This window comes from Vigna umbellata, chromosome 9 (genome assembly GCF_029865625.1).
Source record: "Vigna umbellata cultivar VRB3 chromosome 9, Vumbellata_1.0, whole genome shotgun sequence".
Classification (NCBI taxonomy): domain Eukaryota; kingdom Viridiplantae; phylum Streptophyta; class Magnoliopsida; order Fabales; family Fabaceae; genus Vigna; species Vigna umbellata.
Window position 1 is genome coordinate 8,172,239 of NC_142173.1, and position 20,762 is coordinate 8,193,000.

General features: G+C 31.3%; 1 protein-coding gene across 3 annotated transcripts; it reads left to right on the forward strand.

Moving 5' to 3' along the window:
* Window positions 1-3,636: 3,636 nt before the first annotated feature.
* LOC124834715 (protein LIGHT-DEPENDENT SHORT HYPOCOTYLS 10-like) lies at window positions 3,637-6,044 on the forward strand. Of its 3 annotated transcripts, XR_015782248.1 has the most exons (3): window positions 3,638-4,515; window positions 4,614-4,731; window positions 5,713-6,044. XR_015782248.1 is itself a non-coding variant. In XM_088099065.1 (2 exons), the coding sequence occupies exons 1-2, from the start codon at window positions 3,944-3,946 to the stop codon at window positions 5,738-5,740; spliced, it is 600 nt and encodes a 199-aa protein (XP_087955191.1). In that variant the 5' UTR covers window positions 3,637-3,943; the 3' UTR covers window positions 5,741-6,044. The 3 variants fall into 3 exon arrangements, 2 of the variants coding, with proteins under 2 accessions (XP_087955191.1, XP_087955192.1); XM_088099065.1 differs by lacking the exon at window positions 4,614-4,731 and having other exon boundaries at window positions 3,637-4,515; XM_088099066.1 differs by lacking the exon at window positions 4,614-4,731 and having other exon boundaries at window positions 3,651-4,563.
* The last annotated feature ends 14,718 nt before the right edge of the window (window positions 6,045-20,762 follow it).

A 20,762-nucleotide genomic window follows, 5' to 3' on the forward strand; every position in this document is an offset into this window, starting at 1 on the left:
TATTTGTCAGAACCCTTAAAACCCCAACTTAGTGGAGTACATGTGTAAGTGAAAGGGGTGTCTGAAATTCAGAAAGTGGAAGACAAGTGTGATGCAGATTGGACGAACAACTTTGACAGTAGGAGTAAAACTTAAACTTTCAAATTTTCGTGCCACTTCTCTGCATGCACCCATCATCTTCAACCTTCTGAATCTCCTCCTTCTCTCTAAGAAATTCTCATATTTTCTTCTCCCGATCACCCCTCAGGCACCGTTTGAACTATCCCGGCGTCAAGAGCTTTCGTTTAAACCGATCACGTTGTGGTTTCAAGCCGGTGAGTTACTTTCTCCTTAGAACGTTCGTTTCATTTCACATGCGAACCAAGATTTCTGGTTGAATGACTGGACCATCTTATTCTGAGTATTTCTGGTCTTCTGTTTGGTTTAGTTTTTTTAAAAGCGTGACTGTAGAACGCTAAGGTCTCTGGTAGAGGTGAATCCTATTCTGCATCTGTGAGCGTTCGACTACATTAGAGGTAAGGAAAGCTTATATAATTTGATTAATATTCTTGTTCTGAATGGTTGTATGTTTGTATGATACTTTCTTTGATTATTTGATGAATATGAAATAGTCGTGTTACTGCATGTTTGGATGTGTGGGTGGATGCTTGATAAATGGTGTGAACTGAGTTGAAATAGGGTTCGATCTTCAAACTGCAGTATTCTGAGTAAATTCTGTAATTGTGGTCAAGCGTCATTCGTGATCGTTCGATTCTTCATGGAAGTGTAGGGTCTTAACTGAAATCTCATGCTTTAGGGATATTGTCTAAGAGTCATTCTGTAATACTCTGCAGAATTATGTAAACTGTAACCGAGAGTCAGTATTGACCATTCAGTTTTCCTTTGAGTGTCCGTCTAAACTAAATTCTTCTTCTGTAAAGAATTTAGTTAATGACGATCGTTTTATATTATTACATATATGTAAATGAGCGTTTTTTCTAAGTATAGTCCTTCTTTAGGTTTCCTAAACAGTTTAGTTAATGTATTTTATAATACGTAAAGTCGTAGATATTATCGTTATTATTTATTAAAAGTAAGAGTGGCGTAATTATATATATATATATATATATATATATATACTCCTTCATTTTTATTTAAGTTTAGTAGTGCTCGTTCTTGGACCAAGCTTTTGGTCTCAGTAGCGCTCGTTATTGATAAGTGCTTGGTCTTGGACCAGCGCTCGTTCAATAGTGTCAGTTTCTACAGTGCTCGGTCTTAAACCAAGCGCTGGGTCCTGTCTCAGTAATCTATTATTACCATTTTTTAAAATAAGAGCATTCGTTTTGTTCATAGTACTTCGGTTTGTCAAACAGTATTGGTCTCTAAATGGTGTTCGGCCTAGAGTCTTAGTACTCGGCCTAGGCTTCGTGATGTTCGGTTTGAACTCTTAAGGGTCAGTTCATTGAAGCAGATAAATTCATAAATAGAGCTCAGTCATGTTAGTTTCTAAGGAGTGTTATTCCTTTCGGACTTGTGTTATGATGAGAAAGTGTGATCTTATTCAGTTGAGTATATTGATGATGAAGTATAAGGGAATTTGAAATGTGATACGAATGAAATAGTTTGGTTATGAAAGAGTATTCTAGGGAGGAATATATCAGAAAGTGATTATTGAATGGTAAAGTATGAATGTGAGCAAAGCTTAGCGGGCGTTTATCCCGATATTCCGTGATTACTCATTCTCACATAGAGAGGAGTAAGTCATGTGTAAGAATGACAGGAGGTCCTAGTCCATAAGGTTAACTTGGACGGAACGGATTAACCTCGGGTGGCAGCTGTTGAGGGTATCCCAGTTACTACATCACTCGGGTGCACGAACGTCGTAGCTACACAAAATTCATACAGTCCGGGCTGTCAGAGTCAAGTGGTCGTTCTTTGCATGCCATGATGTATGAACTATGATTTGGTTGTTGTTTGATTTAATCATTAAAATTGTATGTTTTATTGAATTAATTAAATTACATAAGCTTACCCTATTTATTGTCTTGTCTGTGTTGTACGTTTGGTTGTTTGTCCTGTTACAATGATCATCCGGGTGGATGTGAGCAGAAGGAGAAGAGTTGTTGGAAGAAGCACTGAAAGAGGTGGACCACTATTAAAAAATAAACGTAGCATTTTGACAACAGTCATGGTGAAAACTAAAACAGAAAAGGGTCCATGACCTCGATTATAACCTAACACGCTGGAATAAAGTGTGTTTTAAATAAAATTTTGATTTTAAGGACCTACTCCAAAAAGCCCGACTTTTTTGATTTTCTGCTTTGGGTAATGGTGAATCGAGGTAGAAATCCACTATTTTTCATTCAGTTCCGAACTAAGGACAAAAATCGTTTGAATATACATTAGTTTAAAAATCACTGTTAATTATAAAAAATCGTTTTCTTTTAACTGCATTAGTGTAAATTTATTATCAACTTAATTCTAATTGTATGAATTAAAAAAACTCAACACAACAAACTCACAAAAATATAATTGATTTGAATATCATAATTTAAATTCAAATTCAAAGTATAATATATATATATATATATATATATATATATATATATATTATACTAACTTGGTAATGAAAATGACCATTTAATATTGTGCCTGATTTTCTTAATAAAATAATCTTTTGACTGATATTAATAATTTACACTTCTAATTTAAAACATCTTTGTATATATAGATAAGAGAGATTGCGTTATTTTAGAAGTAACTGTAATGATAATTAATTTCCATTTTTACGTTTTTTTTTTTCATAATCTAATAGTTATTGGCTGTAACATTTAAGTGAAGAAGTTCTTAAAAGTAATATATATATATATAATATAATATGTCTAAGAAAAGGTAACTTCTATAGCAGGGCCAAAGAAAAGTGTAGAATTGAAAACAAAACTTATCTTAATCAGTTGGTAAAGAAAAGTTAAAAGGTAAAAGGTAAAGTTGTTTGTACAAGATATTTCAATATAAAAGAAATGACCACAACAACAAAATTTGTTGGTCACATGTGAGTTTTTATGTCAATATGCATATGAAATCTAGATATTATGATTATGCCATAAACTAGGTGTTGAAATGGAGTAGTACAGACCTTAAGCATATATACATAAAATATTTTAATATAAGATTTTCCGATCAGATACTTCATCAATCAAGCAAGTAACAACCCTTCCTCCACTCAAAATTATTCTTTGCTTTATTGTTTCCTCCACAAAGAAAGAGAATTTTATTCTATTGAAATTCACGTAAATTTAAACTGTATAATCTGTGTAATATTACAGTAAAAAAGACTGTTATTTATCGTTAGAATTTTGCATTGAACTTTTGGGTGGAATTCCTTTTATTAGTAAGAGGTATAGGGTAAATAGAATTGAAAAGTATTTTGGTTGATGAGCATGTGAAAGAGATGTAACACCATACTTTTGTGCAATGACAATGAGTTATAGAATAGGTTACGGAAGTCACTAAGTTTAACTTGTAATCCCAAAATTTTCTATTAGGTGGCAAACAAGCCCTTAATGCTAGAGGACCTAGACTGTTATTTAATGGTGATTGGGTATAACCACAGTGCTAATTACGCTAAGTTACCCAATAATGACACCTTTGATGATGGGAGCATAATAATTAAAAAAAATAAAAATAAGAGGAAACAAAATTATAAAGTATGCTTAATGCTAATAGTACCATTAAAGCAAGATAATGTAGGGAAGGAAGAAAAAGAAGGCTAAAGCACTTTCATTGGTCCCATTCCATGTCTCCTCACTAGTCCCCTTTGATGTGATCCTCCAAAAAAAATTTGTCATTTTCTTCCACTGCTATTCTATTGTCTTCTCCCTTCCAAAACCAAAACCTTCCCTTTCTTCCTTGCTTCACAAAATCATATACTAAATGAATCACTATCACCAATACTGACTCAGATATGTCCACCAAAGGAAAAGACATAGCAGAAGGATCATCAAGATCTTCTTCTTCTGCTACTTCTGCTATTGTTTCTGATCATCAGCAGCAGCTACAACAACATCAGCAACAACAACAACATCCTCTGAGTAGGTATGAATCTCAGAAGAGAAGGGATTGGAACACTTTTGGGCAGTACTTGAGGAACCAAAGGCCTCCTGTGGCACTATCACAGTGCAATTCCAACCAAGTGCTGGATTTTCTAAGGTACTTGGATCAGTTTGGGAAGACTAAAGTGCATGCTCAAGGGTGTCTCTTCTTTGGTCAAGTTGAGCCACCTGGTCCTTGCACTTGCCCTCTAAAACAAGCTTGGGGGAGCCTTGATGCTCTCATTGGAAGGCTAAGAGCTGCATATGAAGAAAATGGAGGATTGCCTGAGACTAATCCATTTGCCAGTGGTGCCATAAGAGTTTATCTCCGTGAGATTCGAGACTCTCAAGCTAAAGCAAGAGGGATCCCTTATAAGAAGAAAAAGAAGAAGAGGAATCTCATCATCAAGCCCAACGGGGACAGCTCAAACTTACCTTTGCAGCAGTAAATTTTTTGTTTGGCATCTTCTTCTTCTGCTTAATAATAACAATGGTAAATTAGTTTTTCCTCACTCACTGTTATAGATTTGCTGATATTTTCAGAGGTTGACACGGAAAAGACTTGGTGCTGTTTGAATCATTGACATTATATTATCTGCATAAGAAGATCATATAATTGAACAATTAACAAGATCATTAATTTGGACAATAACTTGTTTAGGTGAGTGTCTACAGCTGGTTGAATTTTCTAAACCAAGTTTACTACAAAAGGAAATCGCACCAAACACATAAAGGGTCCTTTGAAGGTGTTATAGGGTCAATTTTTATCTCACCTATAATGCATCTTATACTTCATTCATATAGCAAACCCTAGTGATCCATGGGCTTTTCTAAACCCTAAACATCATATATAATTTTGATAAATGACATAATAACAGTGCTTGTTCACTTTACCTTCATTTTTATTTTTGTTTTCGCACAATATTTGATTTAATGAGGATTTGATAGGGCCTATGGAGTACTCTCACATCCATTCTCTATTTGTCCTTTCTCACATGCAAGATTGTGGTTTTTGAATTTCATAACATTTCTATGGTGCTTATTATATAAATGTACATGTTTGCTTTTCCACACAATCTTACTTCTTTTGGATTCCCACTATCTTCCACAAATGGGATAACCCCTTTGATAATACAACATATAAGAGTTAAGTAATATATATTTTTTTTGAAAAAAAAAAAGAGGGTTCAATTCAAAATCTGAACTTGAAGTAGATGTTTGGAGAGTTTCTTGTCTTCAACTGCTGGTATTGAGCTTTATTATATATTATACATATTAGTGTACCAGAACCCCGGGTCTCTAGTTTTTATAAAACTTTGTCTTATGCTAATAATGTTGTTTTTTTTTTCTCTTCTTATTAATTAGTATTAAACATGTATATGGAAGTCCCTTTTTGTTTGGTGCTGCAATATGTATATCTGACCACCGTACATGAATTACACTGTTCTCTTCCCCACTACCAAACACTGTGCATGCAAAGGCATCATCATGACCATACAATATCTTCAATTCTTGCAATTTTTTTTTTATAAATCCTAGCTTAATTAGGACTAATTGTAATATGTTAAAAACATATTGAATTGTTGGCATTATAATCTTCAAAATGCATCTGATTTTTCATGTTCTTCTTGGATTGTTTCAGGTCTCCCAAAATGATTTCAAAGTCCTGAGTCTGTTACTATAGGCCTTGTATATGTGTTACAAAACCTTAGCTGCAGCTCTGCAAATTGACTCTTATCAATGTCCTCGGGTCAAGTTAAACCTTTCTCTGTGTGTTTTGTTATTTGAATGAGAATTTAGACTGAAGTTCATGAAGAGTTAGTATTGGGTAAGTCCTACTGTATTCACCCTTATGCCTCAGTAACATATCAAGCATAGTGGGGTGAAAATAACTTCGAATTTTCTTCCAAGCAGTGTGTATGATGCATTGTATGTTCAATTTTCATTGAAATATTTCTGCTTAGTTTCTTCTGATATTCTGGTGTATGATTATTATGCTTTGTCTGCATTATAGAATGACACAAAAATAACTCATCATGTCAATAAATTAACATGTAAGAATTAGAAGTGAAAAACTAGCCAAAATTTATGTTTGACCAATAAGTATCAAACACAAAAGAGTTTTTATGTCTCACACTTATAAGTCAGACTTAAATTTATGTCTAACTTAAACACAGTATGAGAATATAGTTTTGGTCACTTATAAGTTTACGTACAACTATACATACATTACACCTTGCCAGTAGCATAGCACATGCATAATACATAATTTCAGCATGCCCATGCATGATACATAATACGTTTCTATATATATATATATATATATATATATATATATATATATATATATATATATATATATATATATATAAGAATTAGTGAGATAGATCTGCAATAAGTTAGAAGTAGGAAGTTACTGAATTGGGTTAAAGAAGAAAAATCTGATGTTGGACTGAAACTTTTCCACAATCAGTGCAATATATGGCCACACATAAGAAAGATGATGACCCACATGAGTGCATAATCCAAGTCAGTTAATACAAAATTCATCGGATCCCTCTGCTGTCTCTTCAGTTTATAATTTAAACCAATTATATTTCACCTGATTTCTAATTTTCATGATTAAATCAACGGTTTAGACTCATCTTTCAATTACTGACAAAGGGACAAGGATTTGATACTAAACCTCGTCATTTGAAGAATGGAGCTATTCTGGTTACCTTTTTTTTTTCTTTTGTGGGGAGGGTGTTCGATCATTTGATAGGAAGCTGTCACTTCTGTCTAAAACTTGTGACTCTAGTTTCACCTCATCTCTTCAGACAAATTCATGAAATTTTTTGCCAAAGAAGGAAACAATCAATCAATTACATGCTTTTAAGAGCAGTTAGGATGAATCCTTTGACTTTTACGAGAAAATATGTCCACTGAGGATCATTCTGAGCTCTTAAGGATGAACTTATATTAACCAATATGGGGACACATGTCTCCACTTAATTTCAATTCTTCTATAATTATCATAGTATTGCTATTAATGTTTAATTGTCTTTATTAATCTAAAGTTTTTTTTTTCTGAGAGTAAGACATTATTAAATCTTATGAGTAATTATACATATCTATTTTCCTTCCTTCTTCTGATTTTGGTATGTTTCCTCCTTATCTATCTCTACTTAACTTTAATATAGCATTACTTATTGCATTTCCGAATCTCTCAACTTTTCATGAAGAAATAATGGGATAAACATTTATATTTTTCCCTATTTTAATCCTACTGCTTGAAATTTCTGGGTCAGTTACAAGTGTATTCAAGTGTAATTGATAACGGCAAAAAACATTGACTTACTGTATATATTGAAAACTAATATATACATCAGCAACATGGGTATAGCCTTGACAAAATAAATCTAAATATCTCCACAGTTTAAGTTTTTTTTTCCGTTGGTTCCATAATTTTGGATTGGAATAAAGAAAATATTTTATATGATTTATAAACTAAATCATGATTTATTACGCAGGTGTTTGATTGAATTACTAGTTCTTATATAAAAATGATTGACAGGTTGAATTATTGCATTGAAATGACAATAATGAGAGGTTGCATTGTATTGTTTGTGATAAGTTTGGTTTGTTATCTATTAATTATAATCATTAATTTGCCTTTATGTGATTTCTTAAGCAACAAAAGCCAAAATCAATTATATATAGACAATTTTATACATGAGTGACTTGATTTCTTGAGACTATATTGCTTATGAGAGATATTTGGTAATTTTGTGGTTAAGTTAGATTTTCTTTTTCCTTTTTATGTATACATTGGATAACAGGGAAAATGCATTGAAACAATTTGTTTATAGTAATTAGATTTTGTATGTGAAATTTGTTAGTAAGTTAAACAGCCCATTTGTTACACTAACCAATGGGAACCGTGATTGTGGTGCTGTAATTGTTAAGAATTTAGTTGTCGTTCTATAAGCATAATAATACTATACACTATAGTGCAATCACTAAACTAAAATCTCAAAAATTAAAACCTTTTTTCATGAGAAGTATTTTGATTTAGACATATAGGAAATATTTACACATGTTTGTGTAGGTTTATCTATGGAACATTAATGATTTCAGATAACTAGTTTTTGATGGTTAAAGTTGTCCTAGGACGATGATTAAATGTATTCTAATTTTGAAAGGATGCAAATTTAGTAATTATAAAGTATGAGGATAGCTTCAATATTAATTTAGAAAATTATAATATGCTTCATTTATATATATATATATATATATATCTTGTGATGGTGCCCGCAACTCTCACAAATTGAGCTTATGCTTAAGTGAAGTTGAAGATTTCCTTAAGACAAAAGAAGAGTTCAATCAAATTAAGTGAACTCATTTAAATGGAGATAATGGTCACTTCAAGTAGTCAAATATTAGTGTGCTAATCACATAAACAACTAAATAGTTGCTTGAAATAAGTCACCTAATCAAAATTTGTGTTTGGTACTCCTTAACATTCACATACATTTTAAGCAATTTAATTTTCTCTTAGGCATTTGCACACATAACTAAAAATAAAAATATATAGCTAAATATATCCTTCTCGTGCACCAACTTATTCTTGCCTTCTCATTTGCTACAATATTTACTTCTTGTGTAAGAACATAATTATTACCCTTAAATCACAATACAAACACACAACAAAGAGTAAAATAATGTTTTATTTCACACACATTCATCAAAATAATAAACATATATTTTAACAATTTTGTAAAATTCATTCACGTTTCATTCATACACTCTTATAACATATACTTTTTCACACACACACACATATATATATATATATATATATATATATATATATATATATATATATATATATATATATATAATCATTCTTTATCTATTAAAGGAATGACATTTGCACAAATTATAATAATACTTAAATTGTAACTAACAGAGTATTTGACATATCTTAACCCCTCACTCAAGTTGGTGCATGGATATCACACATTCCCAACTTGAATAGAGACTCATTAAACACTTTTCTTAACACTCATTTGGTGAGAACATCAGCTAAGTGCAATTCTGATCTTACAAAGGAAAAAGAAATTATTCCAGCTTCAAGCTTCTCTTTGATGAAATGTTTATCAATCTCCACATGCTTTGTTCTATCATGTTACACAAGATTGTGAGCAATTGCTATAGTCGACATATTGTCACAGTACAAACTCAGTTTTATTTAGTTTAAAGCCCAAATCTGATAGCACATTTTTAATCCACAAAAGTTCACATACACCTAGTGTCATGCCTCTAAATTATGCTTCAACACTAGATCTTGCTACTACAGGCTGTTTTTTACTCCTCCAAGTTACAAGATTTCCCTCCTACAAAAGTAAAGTATCCAAAGATAGATCTTTTATCATCTATTGAACCTGTTCAATCAACATCGGTATACCCTTCTACCTTTAAATTTACATGATTTGAGAACAAAATTCCTTTTCCAGGAGTTGACTTCAAATATCTCAAAATCCTCTTAGAAACATCCATATGAAGCTTTCGTGGGTCATGCATAAATTGACTAACAACATTCACTACATAGATAATATCTGGACGTGTATGAAATAAATAAGTTAATTTTTCTACCAGCCTGTGGTATCTTCCTCTGTCTATGCTTGCTAAATTTGAGCATTGAAAGAGTTTATGATTTTTTTCAATTGGTATATCATCTGATTTACTCCCAAAAAGCCCAGTTTCCAATAGTAAGTCAATATTTGCATAAAAAAATATTATGTTTTGATCTAGCTACATCAATACCCAAAAAATATTTGAGGTTTCTAAGTCGTTTCATCCCAAATTCAGATGCAAGGTATTGTTGTAAACTAGAAATCTCATCTTGGTCATTTCCTGTAACAATCATGTCATCTACACATATAATTAAAGTTGTAATTTTTCCTTTTCCTTTCTTCAAAGATAAGGTGTGATCAAAGTTACTTGCCCTGTAGCCAAAAGCCTTCATAGACATGGTAAACCTCCCAAACTATGCTCTCGGGGATTGTTTTAATCCATATAGAGGCTTCTTTAATTTGCAAAATTCCAATTGAATCTGTCATGCCTGGTGAAGAATCCATATAAATTTCTTCTAAAATTTCTCCATGTAGGAAAACATTTTTCATATCAAATTGTAGAAGAGGCCAATCTTGGTTTAATGCTAGCAACAAAAGTATTCTCACAGTGTCGGTGCAAACGTTTATTGGTAATCTACACCATAAGACTGAGTGTAACCTTTAGCTACAAGTCGTGCTTTATACCTCTCAATATTTCCATCAGCTTTATGCTTAATTGTAAATACCCATTTACAACCCATAATATTCTTTCCTTTTGGTAAGGACACAAGATCCCAAATGTTGTTTTTTTCTAAAGCTGTCATCTCATGAATAATGCATCTAGGATCCGCCAAAGCTTATATATTACTAAGAATAGAAATTGAATATAATTGAGATACAAATGATGCATATGATTGAGATAACATGTGATATGACACATATTTACTAATGGGATATTTAACTTTGGCTTGGAGGTATGGTTTATATTTAGCTAGAGGTTGACCATGGCTAGAACGCGGTGGAAGTTTATATTGAACAGTAGTAGAGTTAGTGTTTGGTATGTTGGAGTTCTCACGCAGACAAGAATCAATTTCATGATCGATTTCATCTAAATTAGTATTATCAAAGGTAGGATCAAGAGAAACAAGTTCATGATTAGTTTTACTCTACATTAGTATTATCAGAGATAGGATTAGAAGGTACATATGAAGAGTCAAGCCGAACCTGTGGAGAAGATTCAGCCAATTGGTTATAATCACAAGACACTGTATTATCCAAAAAAGAAGTGTCCATATTTAGGATTGGCTCACTTCCTACACAATGATCCTGACACAATAATTTATCTTCACAATATAATTTTATATCTAAGGTATCAAACATACTAACATCACAATTATGCACTTCACTTTCAAAGCCTCCCTAAAGTGTAGAATCAACATAAAAAAGTTTATGCTCATTAAATGTCACATCCATAGAGATATAAAATATCTTTGATGGTGGATGGTAAACACAATACCCTTTTTGAGTTGATCCATACCCAACAAAAACACATTTGGTAGCTCTTTCTTCAAGCTTTATACGTTGATGTGGGTGTAAATGAACATATATAACACATCCAAAAACATGAGGAGATAAATAAACTATGGAATGAAGGATACAATGATCAAACAACACATCTAAAGGCCTTCAAAAGTTAAGCACATTAGAAGGGGTCAATTAATTAAATAAACTACAAAGCTCACAACCTCACCCCATAAATGAGATGAGACATTACCATCTATCAAATGTGATATTATCACTTCTAATATACGTCTATTTTTCCTCTTAGCCACTCTATTTTGTTATGGTGAAAAGGACATGTTTAATAATAACATGTTTGTAATACTAAATCCATCACACACGTTCCTTTGTTGGTTTAATAATAACAACAACAACTACAATTATACTAAGTTCATTATTTTAGCTTCATTCCAACACCCAACTTAATTCTTCTTATCAACGACCGAACATAACACAATTCCAAATTTAACTCCCATGACATAGAACTTATTTCATTCTCGTTTTAAATGTTCCAGGTAGTTCAAACTTCTAATAATCATTTCAATCATGATATATTTTACTTCATACTCTACCATCATACTCCAACAGTAAAACATAATCACCACTTTCATTTACAGTGAAATATTAACATAGAAACCTCAACTTTTCTCCAACCTTATGACAACCCAAACACCATTTTTCAAACAAACACATAATCAATCCACCTAACTTATTCTCAATCAAACAAACACATAAAATTTTTCAAATTATAACATAACAACAACACAAAATCAATATGAATCCCAATCAAAGTTACCAATTTCGCAGTTGTTTGACGACGACCACAAGCAATGCGACAACAATGGTGTGGAGGCAGCAGGCAGCAGGCCAGTGACGCTGCGGAGGGAGCACGGCTACAATGGCGTAGAGGCACCACGCCGGCGACGGTGCGAAGGGAGTGCGACAACGAGGCATCGACACAGTTGCGCAAGAAGAAGGCATGTGAGGCAGTGCGAGGCAATGCGAGGTTGAATCTTACGCGAGAATAGCGGCAAAGTAGTGGCGATGGAGCGATGGAGTGGTGGTGACGGAGTGACGATGCTATTTGAAGGGCGTTGGAAAACAATGAAAGCAAGGGGGTGTTTGCGTGTGAAGAAGAGGAACAATGCAGAAGGGTAACTTTTGAGATTATAATACGTTATACTGCCTCGGTTCTAAACTCAACCAAAATAATATAGGCATACTTCCTCGGTTATTAGCTTACCTTATGCCTAAACTGTCAAAAACTAATTAAAAAGGAAATATATAATGGCAATTTTGATAATATATTCACCTTATATGCTTCGGTTGGCGCCTAACCGATGCTATAAGACCATATCAACTTGGTTCCCAACAAACTGTTGCAATAATAGGCACTAGAGCATTCCTACAATTGGAATGTCAATGCTCTTTCTGCCTCGGTTCTACAAATAACTAAGGCAGTATCCCTGTCAATCAGAGAAGTTTCTGATGTGCAGCTGATTTGAAGAGGAGTATAACAGTTTACGCCTCGGTTCTGAGTGTAACCGAGGTAGTATATGATTTTCAGAAAGTATGTCAACTTATATCAGTGATAGCAGGGTGAGTTGACAATACTTTATGCCTCAGTTGCTGACTTAACCAAAGCAGTAGACCCTTCACGCTTTCGTTCCTTATGAACCGAGGCATATAACTTCCCTAAAACTATGAAAATGCCACCATGCTTTTATATGCTTCGGTTTCAATAAAACAAAGGTGTATATAGCGCGTTAAAAAACCTTTTTTTTACTAGTGTGTAGTTTGATGCAAGATGTCTTTCGAGTTCATGAACTCTATTAATTTAGTCTTAAAATATTACTCTCCATTATCTGATCGAAGGACCTTAATATATATGTTAAATTGTGTAACGATCATACCATGGAAGGAATGAACCACATCACAAACATCACTTTTATGGTTAAGAAAAAACACCTAGGTTACCTTAGTACAATCATCAACAAAACTGATAAACCATTTTTTTTCCATTATGTGTAGATAGTGGGGTTGGGCCCCAAACATCTGTGTGTATTAATGAAAAAGGAAAATTAGTTTTTTTATTGCTTAAAGGAAACACATGGTGACTTTTAGTCATAACACAAGTTTCACAAAGAAAATCAGAATTATTGTATTTTTGAAATAATGATGGAAATATTTTTTTTAAAATAACTAAAAGAGGGATGTCCCAACCGTCTATGCCATAACCAAATTTCCTTTTTGTTTTTATCTTGTATTGTGATAATTCGCAAGACAAGCCAACACTCCTTTATGGGTGTGTTGTGAGATATTTTAAAGATAATACAGTCCTTCACTCTCTCTACCACTGACAATCTTCTCCTTGGAATGGATGTTCTAAAAAAGAAAATGGGTTGGGTAAAACAATGCAACACAAGAATGTGATTTGATTAACTTGCTAACAAATATGAGATTACAGTTCAATGTAGGAACAAATAAAACATCAAGAATCGATAAGGAGGGTAAGAGGGATATAGTACCTACACCTTCATAAGGAGATGAGACCTCATTGGCATTAATAATAACAGTTTTAGAAAAATTAGGGAAAAAATTAGTAAATTTATGAGGATCACAAGTCATATGATCAGTAACATCTGAATCAATTATCTAATCACTATCCCTAGTAACAACAGAAAGATTAAGGGCAGAGTTAGATATACCGACCTGGTCACAAATTCAGCAACAGTAGAAATATGACTTTTGGAAGTTGCGGAAGTCCTAGAATCATGTTTCTCCGATTGATTTTTAATGAAAAGAGCCAATCGAAATATCAGTGTTTTGCTTTAATACCATATCAAAAGGTTTAAAGAATAATTCTGATATATTTTTCCAGATATTAGTGTAGCATATATATATATAAGGGTCCTATGATTCCTCACCTATTAAAAGAATGACATATGCATAAATAATAATAATTCCTAAATTATAGCTAACAGAATATTTGACATATCTTAACAATAAATACAAATTCAATTCATTCACTCAATATATATTATAATGGCTTAATTATCTACTTAGTCCCCATGTTAGGAGGTAATTTTCTGTTTAGTACCCGGTTTTAAAAATGTAGGCATTTGGTACCTATGTTTTGAAATTTGTATCAATTCAATCCTATCCAGTTAACGGCGTTATAATTGATGCGAGAAATTAAGGATGTTAATGATAGCCTGGGTGGAATAGCTATCAAATGTTTGAATGCATCTTCATTAACGTCCTTAATTTCTCGCATTAATTATAACGCCGTTAACTGGATAGGATTGAATTGATACAAATTTCAAAACATAGGTACCAAATGCCTACATTTTTAAAACCGGGTACTAAACAGAAAATTACCTCCTAACATGGGGACTAAGTAGGTAATTAAGCCTATTATAATTAAGTGTCTAACTCTTAGTCCACTAACTATCTCTCATGTCATTATTCCTTAACATCAAGAACTCAAACACTTAACTTTACTTTTGAAATACACACATATTGAATTAGATTCATACACCAACAACTACCATATTACATTTTAAAGTTGTTATACAATAAAGCTACATAGTAAGAGCATATCCACTTGTGTGATAGGATGAATCAATATGACATACTAGATTACTTATTTTTCACATCGCGCACTAGGTCATAGCAACTTCTTTTGTTTCTCAGTACTTGATGTTTTCTTCTTTTCTAGTTTACTATTAGAGTCAAGATATTTGTTTCAATATCTCATATTTAATATACAACTAAATTCTCAACATAATATTTCCTCCCTAAAAAGGATTATCACTAGTGAAAAATAGCGTATAATGTCATGCATTCAACGTCCAACCATTGAATAACCAACGTTAAAAATGATCGGTGGCATTTTTGTAAATAAATGCAATTATCATACGTCGTTTAGAATTGTAATTCATCGTCAATTTGTTATATTGGGTAAATTTTGCGAAAATTTTTGGCGAGAAGGTGAAAATGTATTTATGTATGACGTCGAATTCCCTAAAATTAGACGTCAAAAGGATATTAAACGTCGAATGCCCTAGCGTTAGACGTTAAAAGGTTAGCGATTTCAATAAAAAATTGAGTAGAAGATTGAAAATTCATTCACTTTATCTTAGCGCGCGATACCCTCTTCTCTGCTCATACTTTTCTGGAACGAAGTTTGACGACCATCAAGGTAATCTTTCTTTCATTTATTACAAATGCATGTTAATTAACTACCTTAGGTATGATTTTCGTTTGTTTTGACCGATTATTTTTGTGTTCTTGTCCTTCATATGCGCATTTTGTTTGCTCTCTCACTAGTGGCAACACTTTATTTCGATGAACCCACCTTTTGAAATTTAGTTTTTGTTTTCATTTTGAAGAACTTATTTGTTGAACTTGTTTGTTGTTGTGTGATTGAACCTGTTTGTTGTTGTTGTTTGATTGAACTTGTTTGTTGTTTGTTATTGTTGTTTGTTGTTGATATTACACTAAACGTTTATAGTTCATACTTTATAAAATACCAAAAATTAAAATTTGTTGTTTTTCTGCTTTCTCAGGTCTCGTAGAGTTGTAAAAAAGGATCACAATTAATTAAAAAAAACAAAAAAATTATTAACGTCGAATATTGACAAAATTCGACGTTAATTTGCTTTACTGTGAACATCAAATTGTTTTATGTTTGACGTAATTTTAACGTCTCCCGATATCACGTCGACCTTGAATTCTACGTGAAAGGCCAAAAAATACTGACGTTATACGATGTTTTTGTACTAGTATATGTCTACAATACATCACACTATCATATCACAATTATCATATATTCTTATTAATATAAATTCCAGGTAAATTTTAATACTAATACATTTCAATTCACCATTTATCACGTTATAATCATATTCAAGAATATATTGATAAAATATAACAAATTTAGTGAAATATAAATAATTTTGGTAGTTAGCAACATTTAAAACCATGTTATTTAAAGTCTAGAAAACATTGCATTTACTTAGCCACCAATTACGCTTGCTTAATGACTTTAGCACGTGTCTAAATTTTTTCAATTATTATATTTCCTTCCTTAGTAATGGGTCTGATCATCGAATGACTTTTTAATTGCCCAACAAACACAATTCTCTTATATTTACTGACAAAGTGAGACTTCCAACATACTCCCTTGCTAGGATATGCTTTACTAATGACTCTAATACTATGTTAAGAAATGACTTTTAAGCCTAACAAAGATTATTCTAATGTAGTACAAACATTATTATAGCCTTATTTGCAATAACAAAGATAATAGTACCCAATTTCATCTCTTTCAAACATATTGTCATATATATTACCATCAATTTAGAGTTTCACATATAAATTGTACAAATTTATCATACCCATCACTTTTAACAATTCAAACATCTCATTCATACAATACATGACTAAATAATATTTATGTAAAACATTAACTATATTCCAAACATGTAATCACTACCACAAATATCTCAAAAATCGTTATCACGTATACTATTATCAAAACTAAAAACACTCTGAATATTCCGCAAAAATATAATTTATTTGCACACTTACAACACTTTGTCCAAGCCGTATTCATATTCCAAATCATTTACAATAAAATTTTAAATACTCTTCCTTACAGTCTTGCTTTTAACACAGGAAGCTCAAACCAACTAACAAAGAACTCTTATCATCAACCTAAAGGTATCATTATCATCCTAGAGACTACAAGAGATTTGTCATTTTTCATCAACCCCACATGCAAGTATCTACTCCTATGCTGTCGAGCAGCCTATAACCATCCCAATAAAAGTCAAAGAGAAATTTAGTCTAAATGATATTTTGATAAGTAAATTATCTTTTGCTCTCTATTAACATCTCTGAAAGAGACTTCAACCTTTAATAATAATTCTAATTTAGTTTGAATTTTTGATCTTTTATATTTACAACAATTTTAAAATAAAATACCCAGATTTTATCTCATTGAAACCACTTTTATTTGAGATAATTCAACTCGATTCTCAGATATTATTTTCCTTGAACAATGTCACTTAAACAATTGTGTCACTACAATAAAATCAATAAATGACAACTAATTTAGAGAAAAAATAATTAATTTAACTAGTTTATACACCATTTTATAAATTAAAAATTATTAATATCTAAAATAATCTTAATTAATAATAAAAAATTATAACTGATTTATGAATTAGAGTCTAAATTGATCTCTAACATTAGCTACCAAGATTTTAACTACTTACTAAGTCTAGATTAGTTTCTTCTACCAATAGTTTTTAGCTTATAAAATAGTGTCTTAATCAATATAAGAACTATTTATTTTTTGTCTCTAAATTTGATTATTATATAATGATTTTCTTGTAGTGTGTTCTTAATCTTAAGGAATATATTAATATTAATTAATGACAAAAGATATTTGGGTTGCAGACGTGAATGTTATCTAATTTTAATTAATATTAAAAAAGATTAAGAATGGAATGTTGTTTAGTATTTTTAATTTTCTTAATGAAGTGTTATGTATCTTAATTTATGCTAGAGTAATATGTTATTTCCTTAAAAAAAAGCATATTAATAAAGGTTTATAAAAAGTATCTACTAAAATGTTATTAGAAAATTTGTAATACTTAATTTGAATATGTGATGCTCGTTTATTGTTGATTTAAACATGTTACATATATTGAAAGGTGTTAAATAATATTTAAAAGACATCACTAAAAAGAAAAAAATAGAAAGATACGTACATAAGGAAATTAACTTTTTTTTAAATTATTATAAAATTTTACAAGGCTTTTATATAATGAATTTGCTACTAATTAAAAGTGATAAATAAATATATGATTTATGTTTTATAAAATTGTTTATTCATGGAATTGGTGAAATAAAACCTAAGACTTTGTCTAAATAAATACAAATATTAATATTATTGAAATAAGTGATGTTATTTTAATAAGGTATAAAATTTTGTTCTAATAGGTTTAATTAAAATGAACATTAATTGATAAAATTAGTATTTGTTAAGACAAGATCATCTATAAAACTGAATTGTCCAAACGTTCTCATATGTTTTAAAGTTTAACAAACAACAATAAATGAAATGAGCATATGACAAAATATTATATTTAGAAAAATAATATAGTTTGAAGATAAGCGTTTTATTAAAAAGCTTTATGAAATCTAAACGTTTTGATAAAAGACATAGTGAACACACTAATATCTTCATGGACGCAAACGTCAATGTGCTATATGAGAGTCTTGCTAAACACGTTGCTGTTGTATTTTGCTAAACAATGTTAGACAAGCTCTCACCATAAGGTACAAAACAATGTTTTTGGTAAAAACACTAAAAAATATAAACACTATTCCAAAAACATGTGTTGAAAGATATATTACTAAACGCGTTCTTCAACCAAACAAATAATCATTAAACATGCTAAATGATACCTTGTGTTAAATGACATTTTTATCCAACAATGAAACTTTTATGAATTGTTTGATACCTCTACTAGAAGGCATAAACGATCAAATCTTGCTTAAAGAAATAGAAAATTTGAAAAGCTTTAGTTGTTCTGAACGCGCATTAAAGATCATTAAATAAACAACGTCTCAAAACAACAAAAATGATAAGAAAAATGGCATATTTGCATGCATGCATATCTACTATACTCTGTGTAGATTACTTATGTCAAGCATTCACCTACTCTATCATATACAAGTAAAAACTGGACGTTAAAGACAAAGAAGACATTCACGAAATATTCTCTCTATCAAAATTCGCGTCAAAGCGTTCACCTATTTTTGACAAAGTACTTAAAAACATATCTACTTTGACAAGTTACTTTAACCTATGACTGCTACATACGAAAAGGCTGAGAAGATTCAAAGATCGAAGCAAGTACTATCTAACAAACATTTTCTTGAAACCTATAAATTGAAGATTCTTGAAGAGAAGAGAAATTGAATAAGAACACGAATACAAAAGAAATCATCTGAGAAGAAAAACAAGCTGAAAAAGAAAAGAATCTCAAGTTTCATAAAATCATAAGGTTACATTTGTAAGAATAGAGAAAACTCTAAAAGTCAGTTAGATTGACTTGTATTGTAAACACATCCTTTTTGTGAGAGTGATTGTCTAAGGACTTCTAAGCGATCTTATTGAATGCACATTTTGAAGAGAATACAAAGACTGAACGCTTAACTTGGTGGGATTAAACAGTAACTACACAAGTTGTTCTAGTGGAAACCAGGAGTGGGTGAAACTCAACTAGACAGCATATCGAGAAGATATCAGGATTGTTTAGGATATTAGGAGTAGTGGAAAATACTGTACAACCAGGAGTGGGTGATACTCGGTTCTAGTCAGAATAACGGAGGTTATTGGGATTGACTAGGTGATACTAGGAATGGTGTGAATACTCAGTTGTAATCTTGTTGAAAATTATAGTGGAAACCTCTAAGAGGTCTTAGAGGAGAATTAGACGTAGCTTGGTGGAGTGAACCAGTATAAAATAACTTTGTGTTTATTACTTCAGTCTTGCGAAACGTTTTTCTTACAAAACCTTGTTAAACTGATTTTTGTCGCCTAAAATCAGAACAAACTCAGTTTCCCAACTAATGTAGTATAGGGATAACCAAGGATCAATCCAAGGACTCAACTATGATTAAGTTTTAGAATGTAAAGTTAATTCTTGTTACTATTTATTAACTAACTACTAACTACTAATACAATGTGGGGAAAAGAAATGAAAATAAAGAAATTAAAAAGAAAAGGAAAAGGTAAACTAAAATTTGTTCAAAGAAAGAAAAAATGAAGTACAAGAAAAAGAAATAGAAATCTAAACTACTAAGAAATAAACCTAAAATGTAAATAAAAGATGGTATGAGACAAGAACAAACAATGCTATTTTAAACGAATATAAAAGCTAAGGAATCTAAATGTTAAATGACATGAGCCTAAATGAAATGATACAATGAAAAAAATGAACTTAATCTGGGCAGTGAAAGAATAGTATAATGAAGTGAAAAGTCAAAGTGGAATGAGTAAAGAACCTAATATATAACAATTTAAAATCCAAAATCCAATTATCAGAATTCTTAAAAAAAATGATCAATTCAAAACAATAAGCAAAGACAAAACAATATAAATGGATGAAGAATTACTGAGTCGGAATCTAGAACACCTGAAACTATTACTCAAACACTAAATCAATGATTAGATTCATGAATTGGAATCCAAAATGCAAGGATCAGCACAACATAGTATTATTTGCAGCTTAGGAAGACATCATGTAAAGGTATACCCTCTTTGGAGTAATTAAGTCCCAAATCAGAACTTAGTTTGTGCAAATGCATACTCTCTGTAACAAACCTCAACAATTTCAACTCTAATTCAATCTTCTAATCAATACCAGAAAACACATATAAAACTTCAAGATTTCTATCTAAATATCAACATCACAATTCACTATAGTAAATCCAAACAAACTCATAAATTTGC

Coding starts and splice junctions, on each gene's coding strand:
- LOC124834715 (XM_088099065.1), top strand. CDS start 3,944: ATGTCCACCAAAGGAAAAGACATAGCAGAAGGATCATCAAGATCTTCT. Junction 4,516..5,712: donor TCAAACTTACCTTTGCAGCA/GTAAATTTTTTG, acceptor GGATTGTTTCAG/GTCTCCCAAAATGATTTCAA.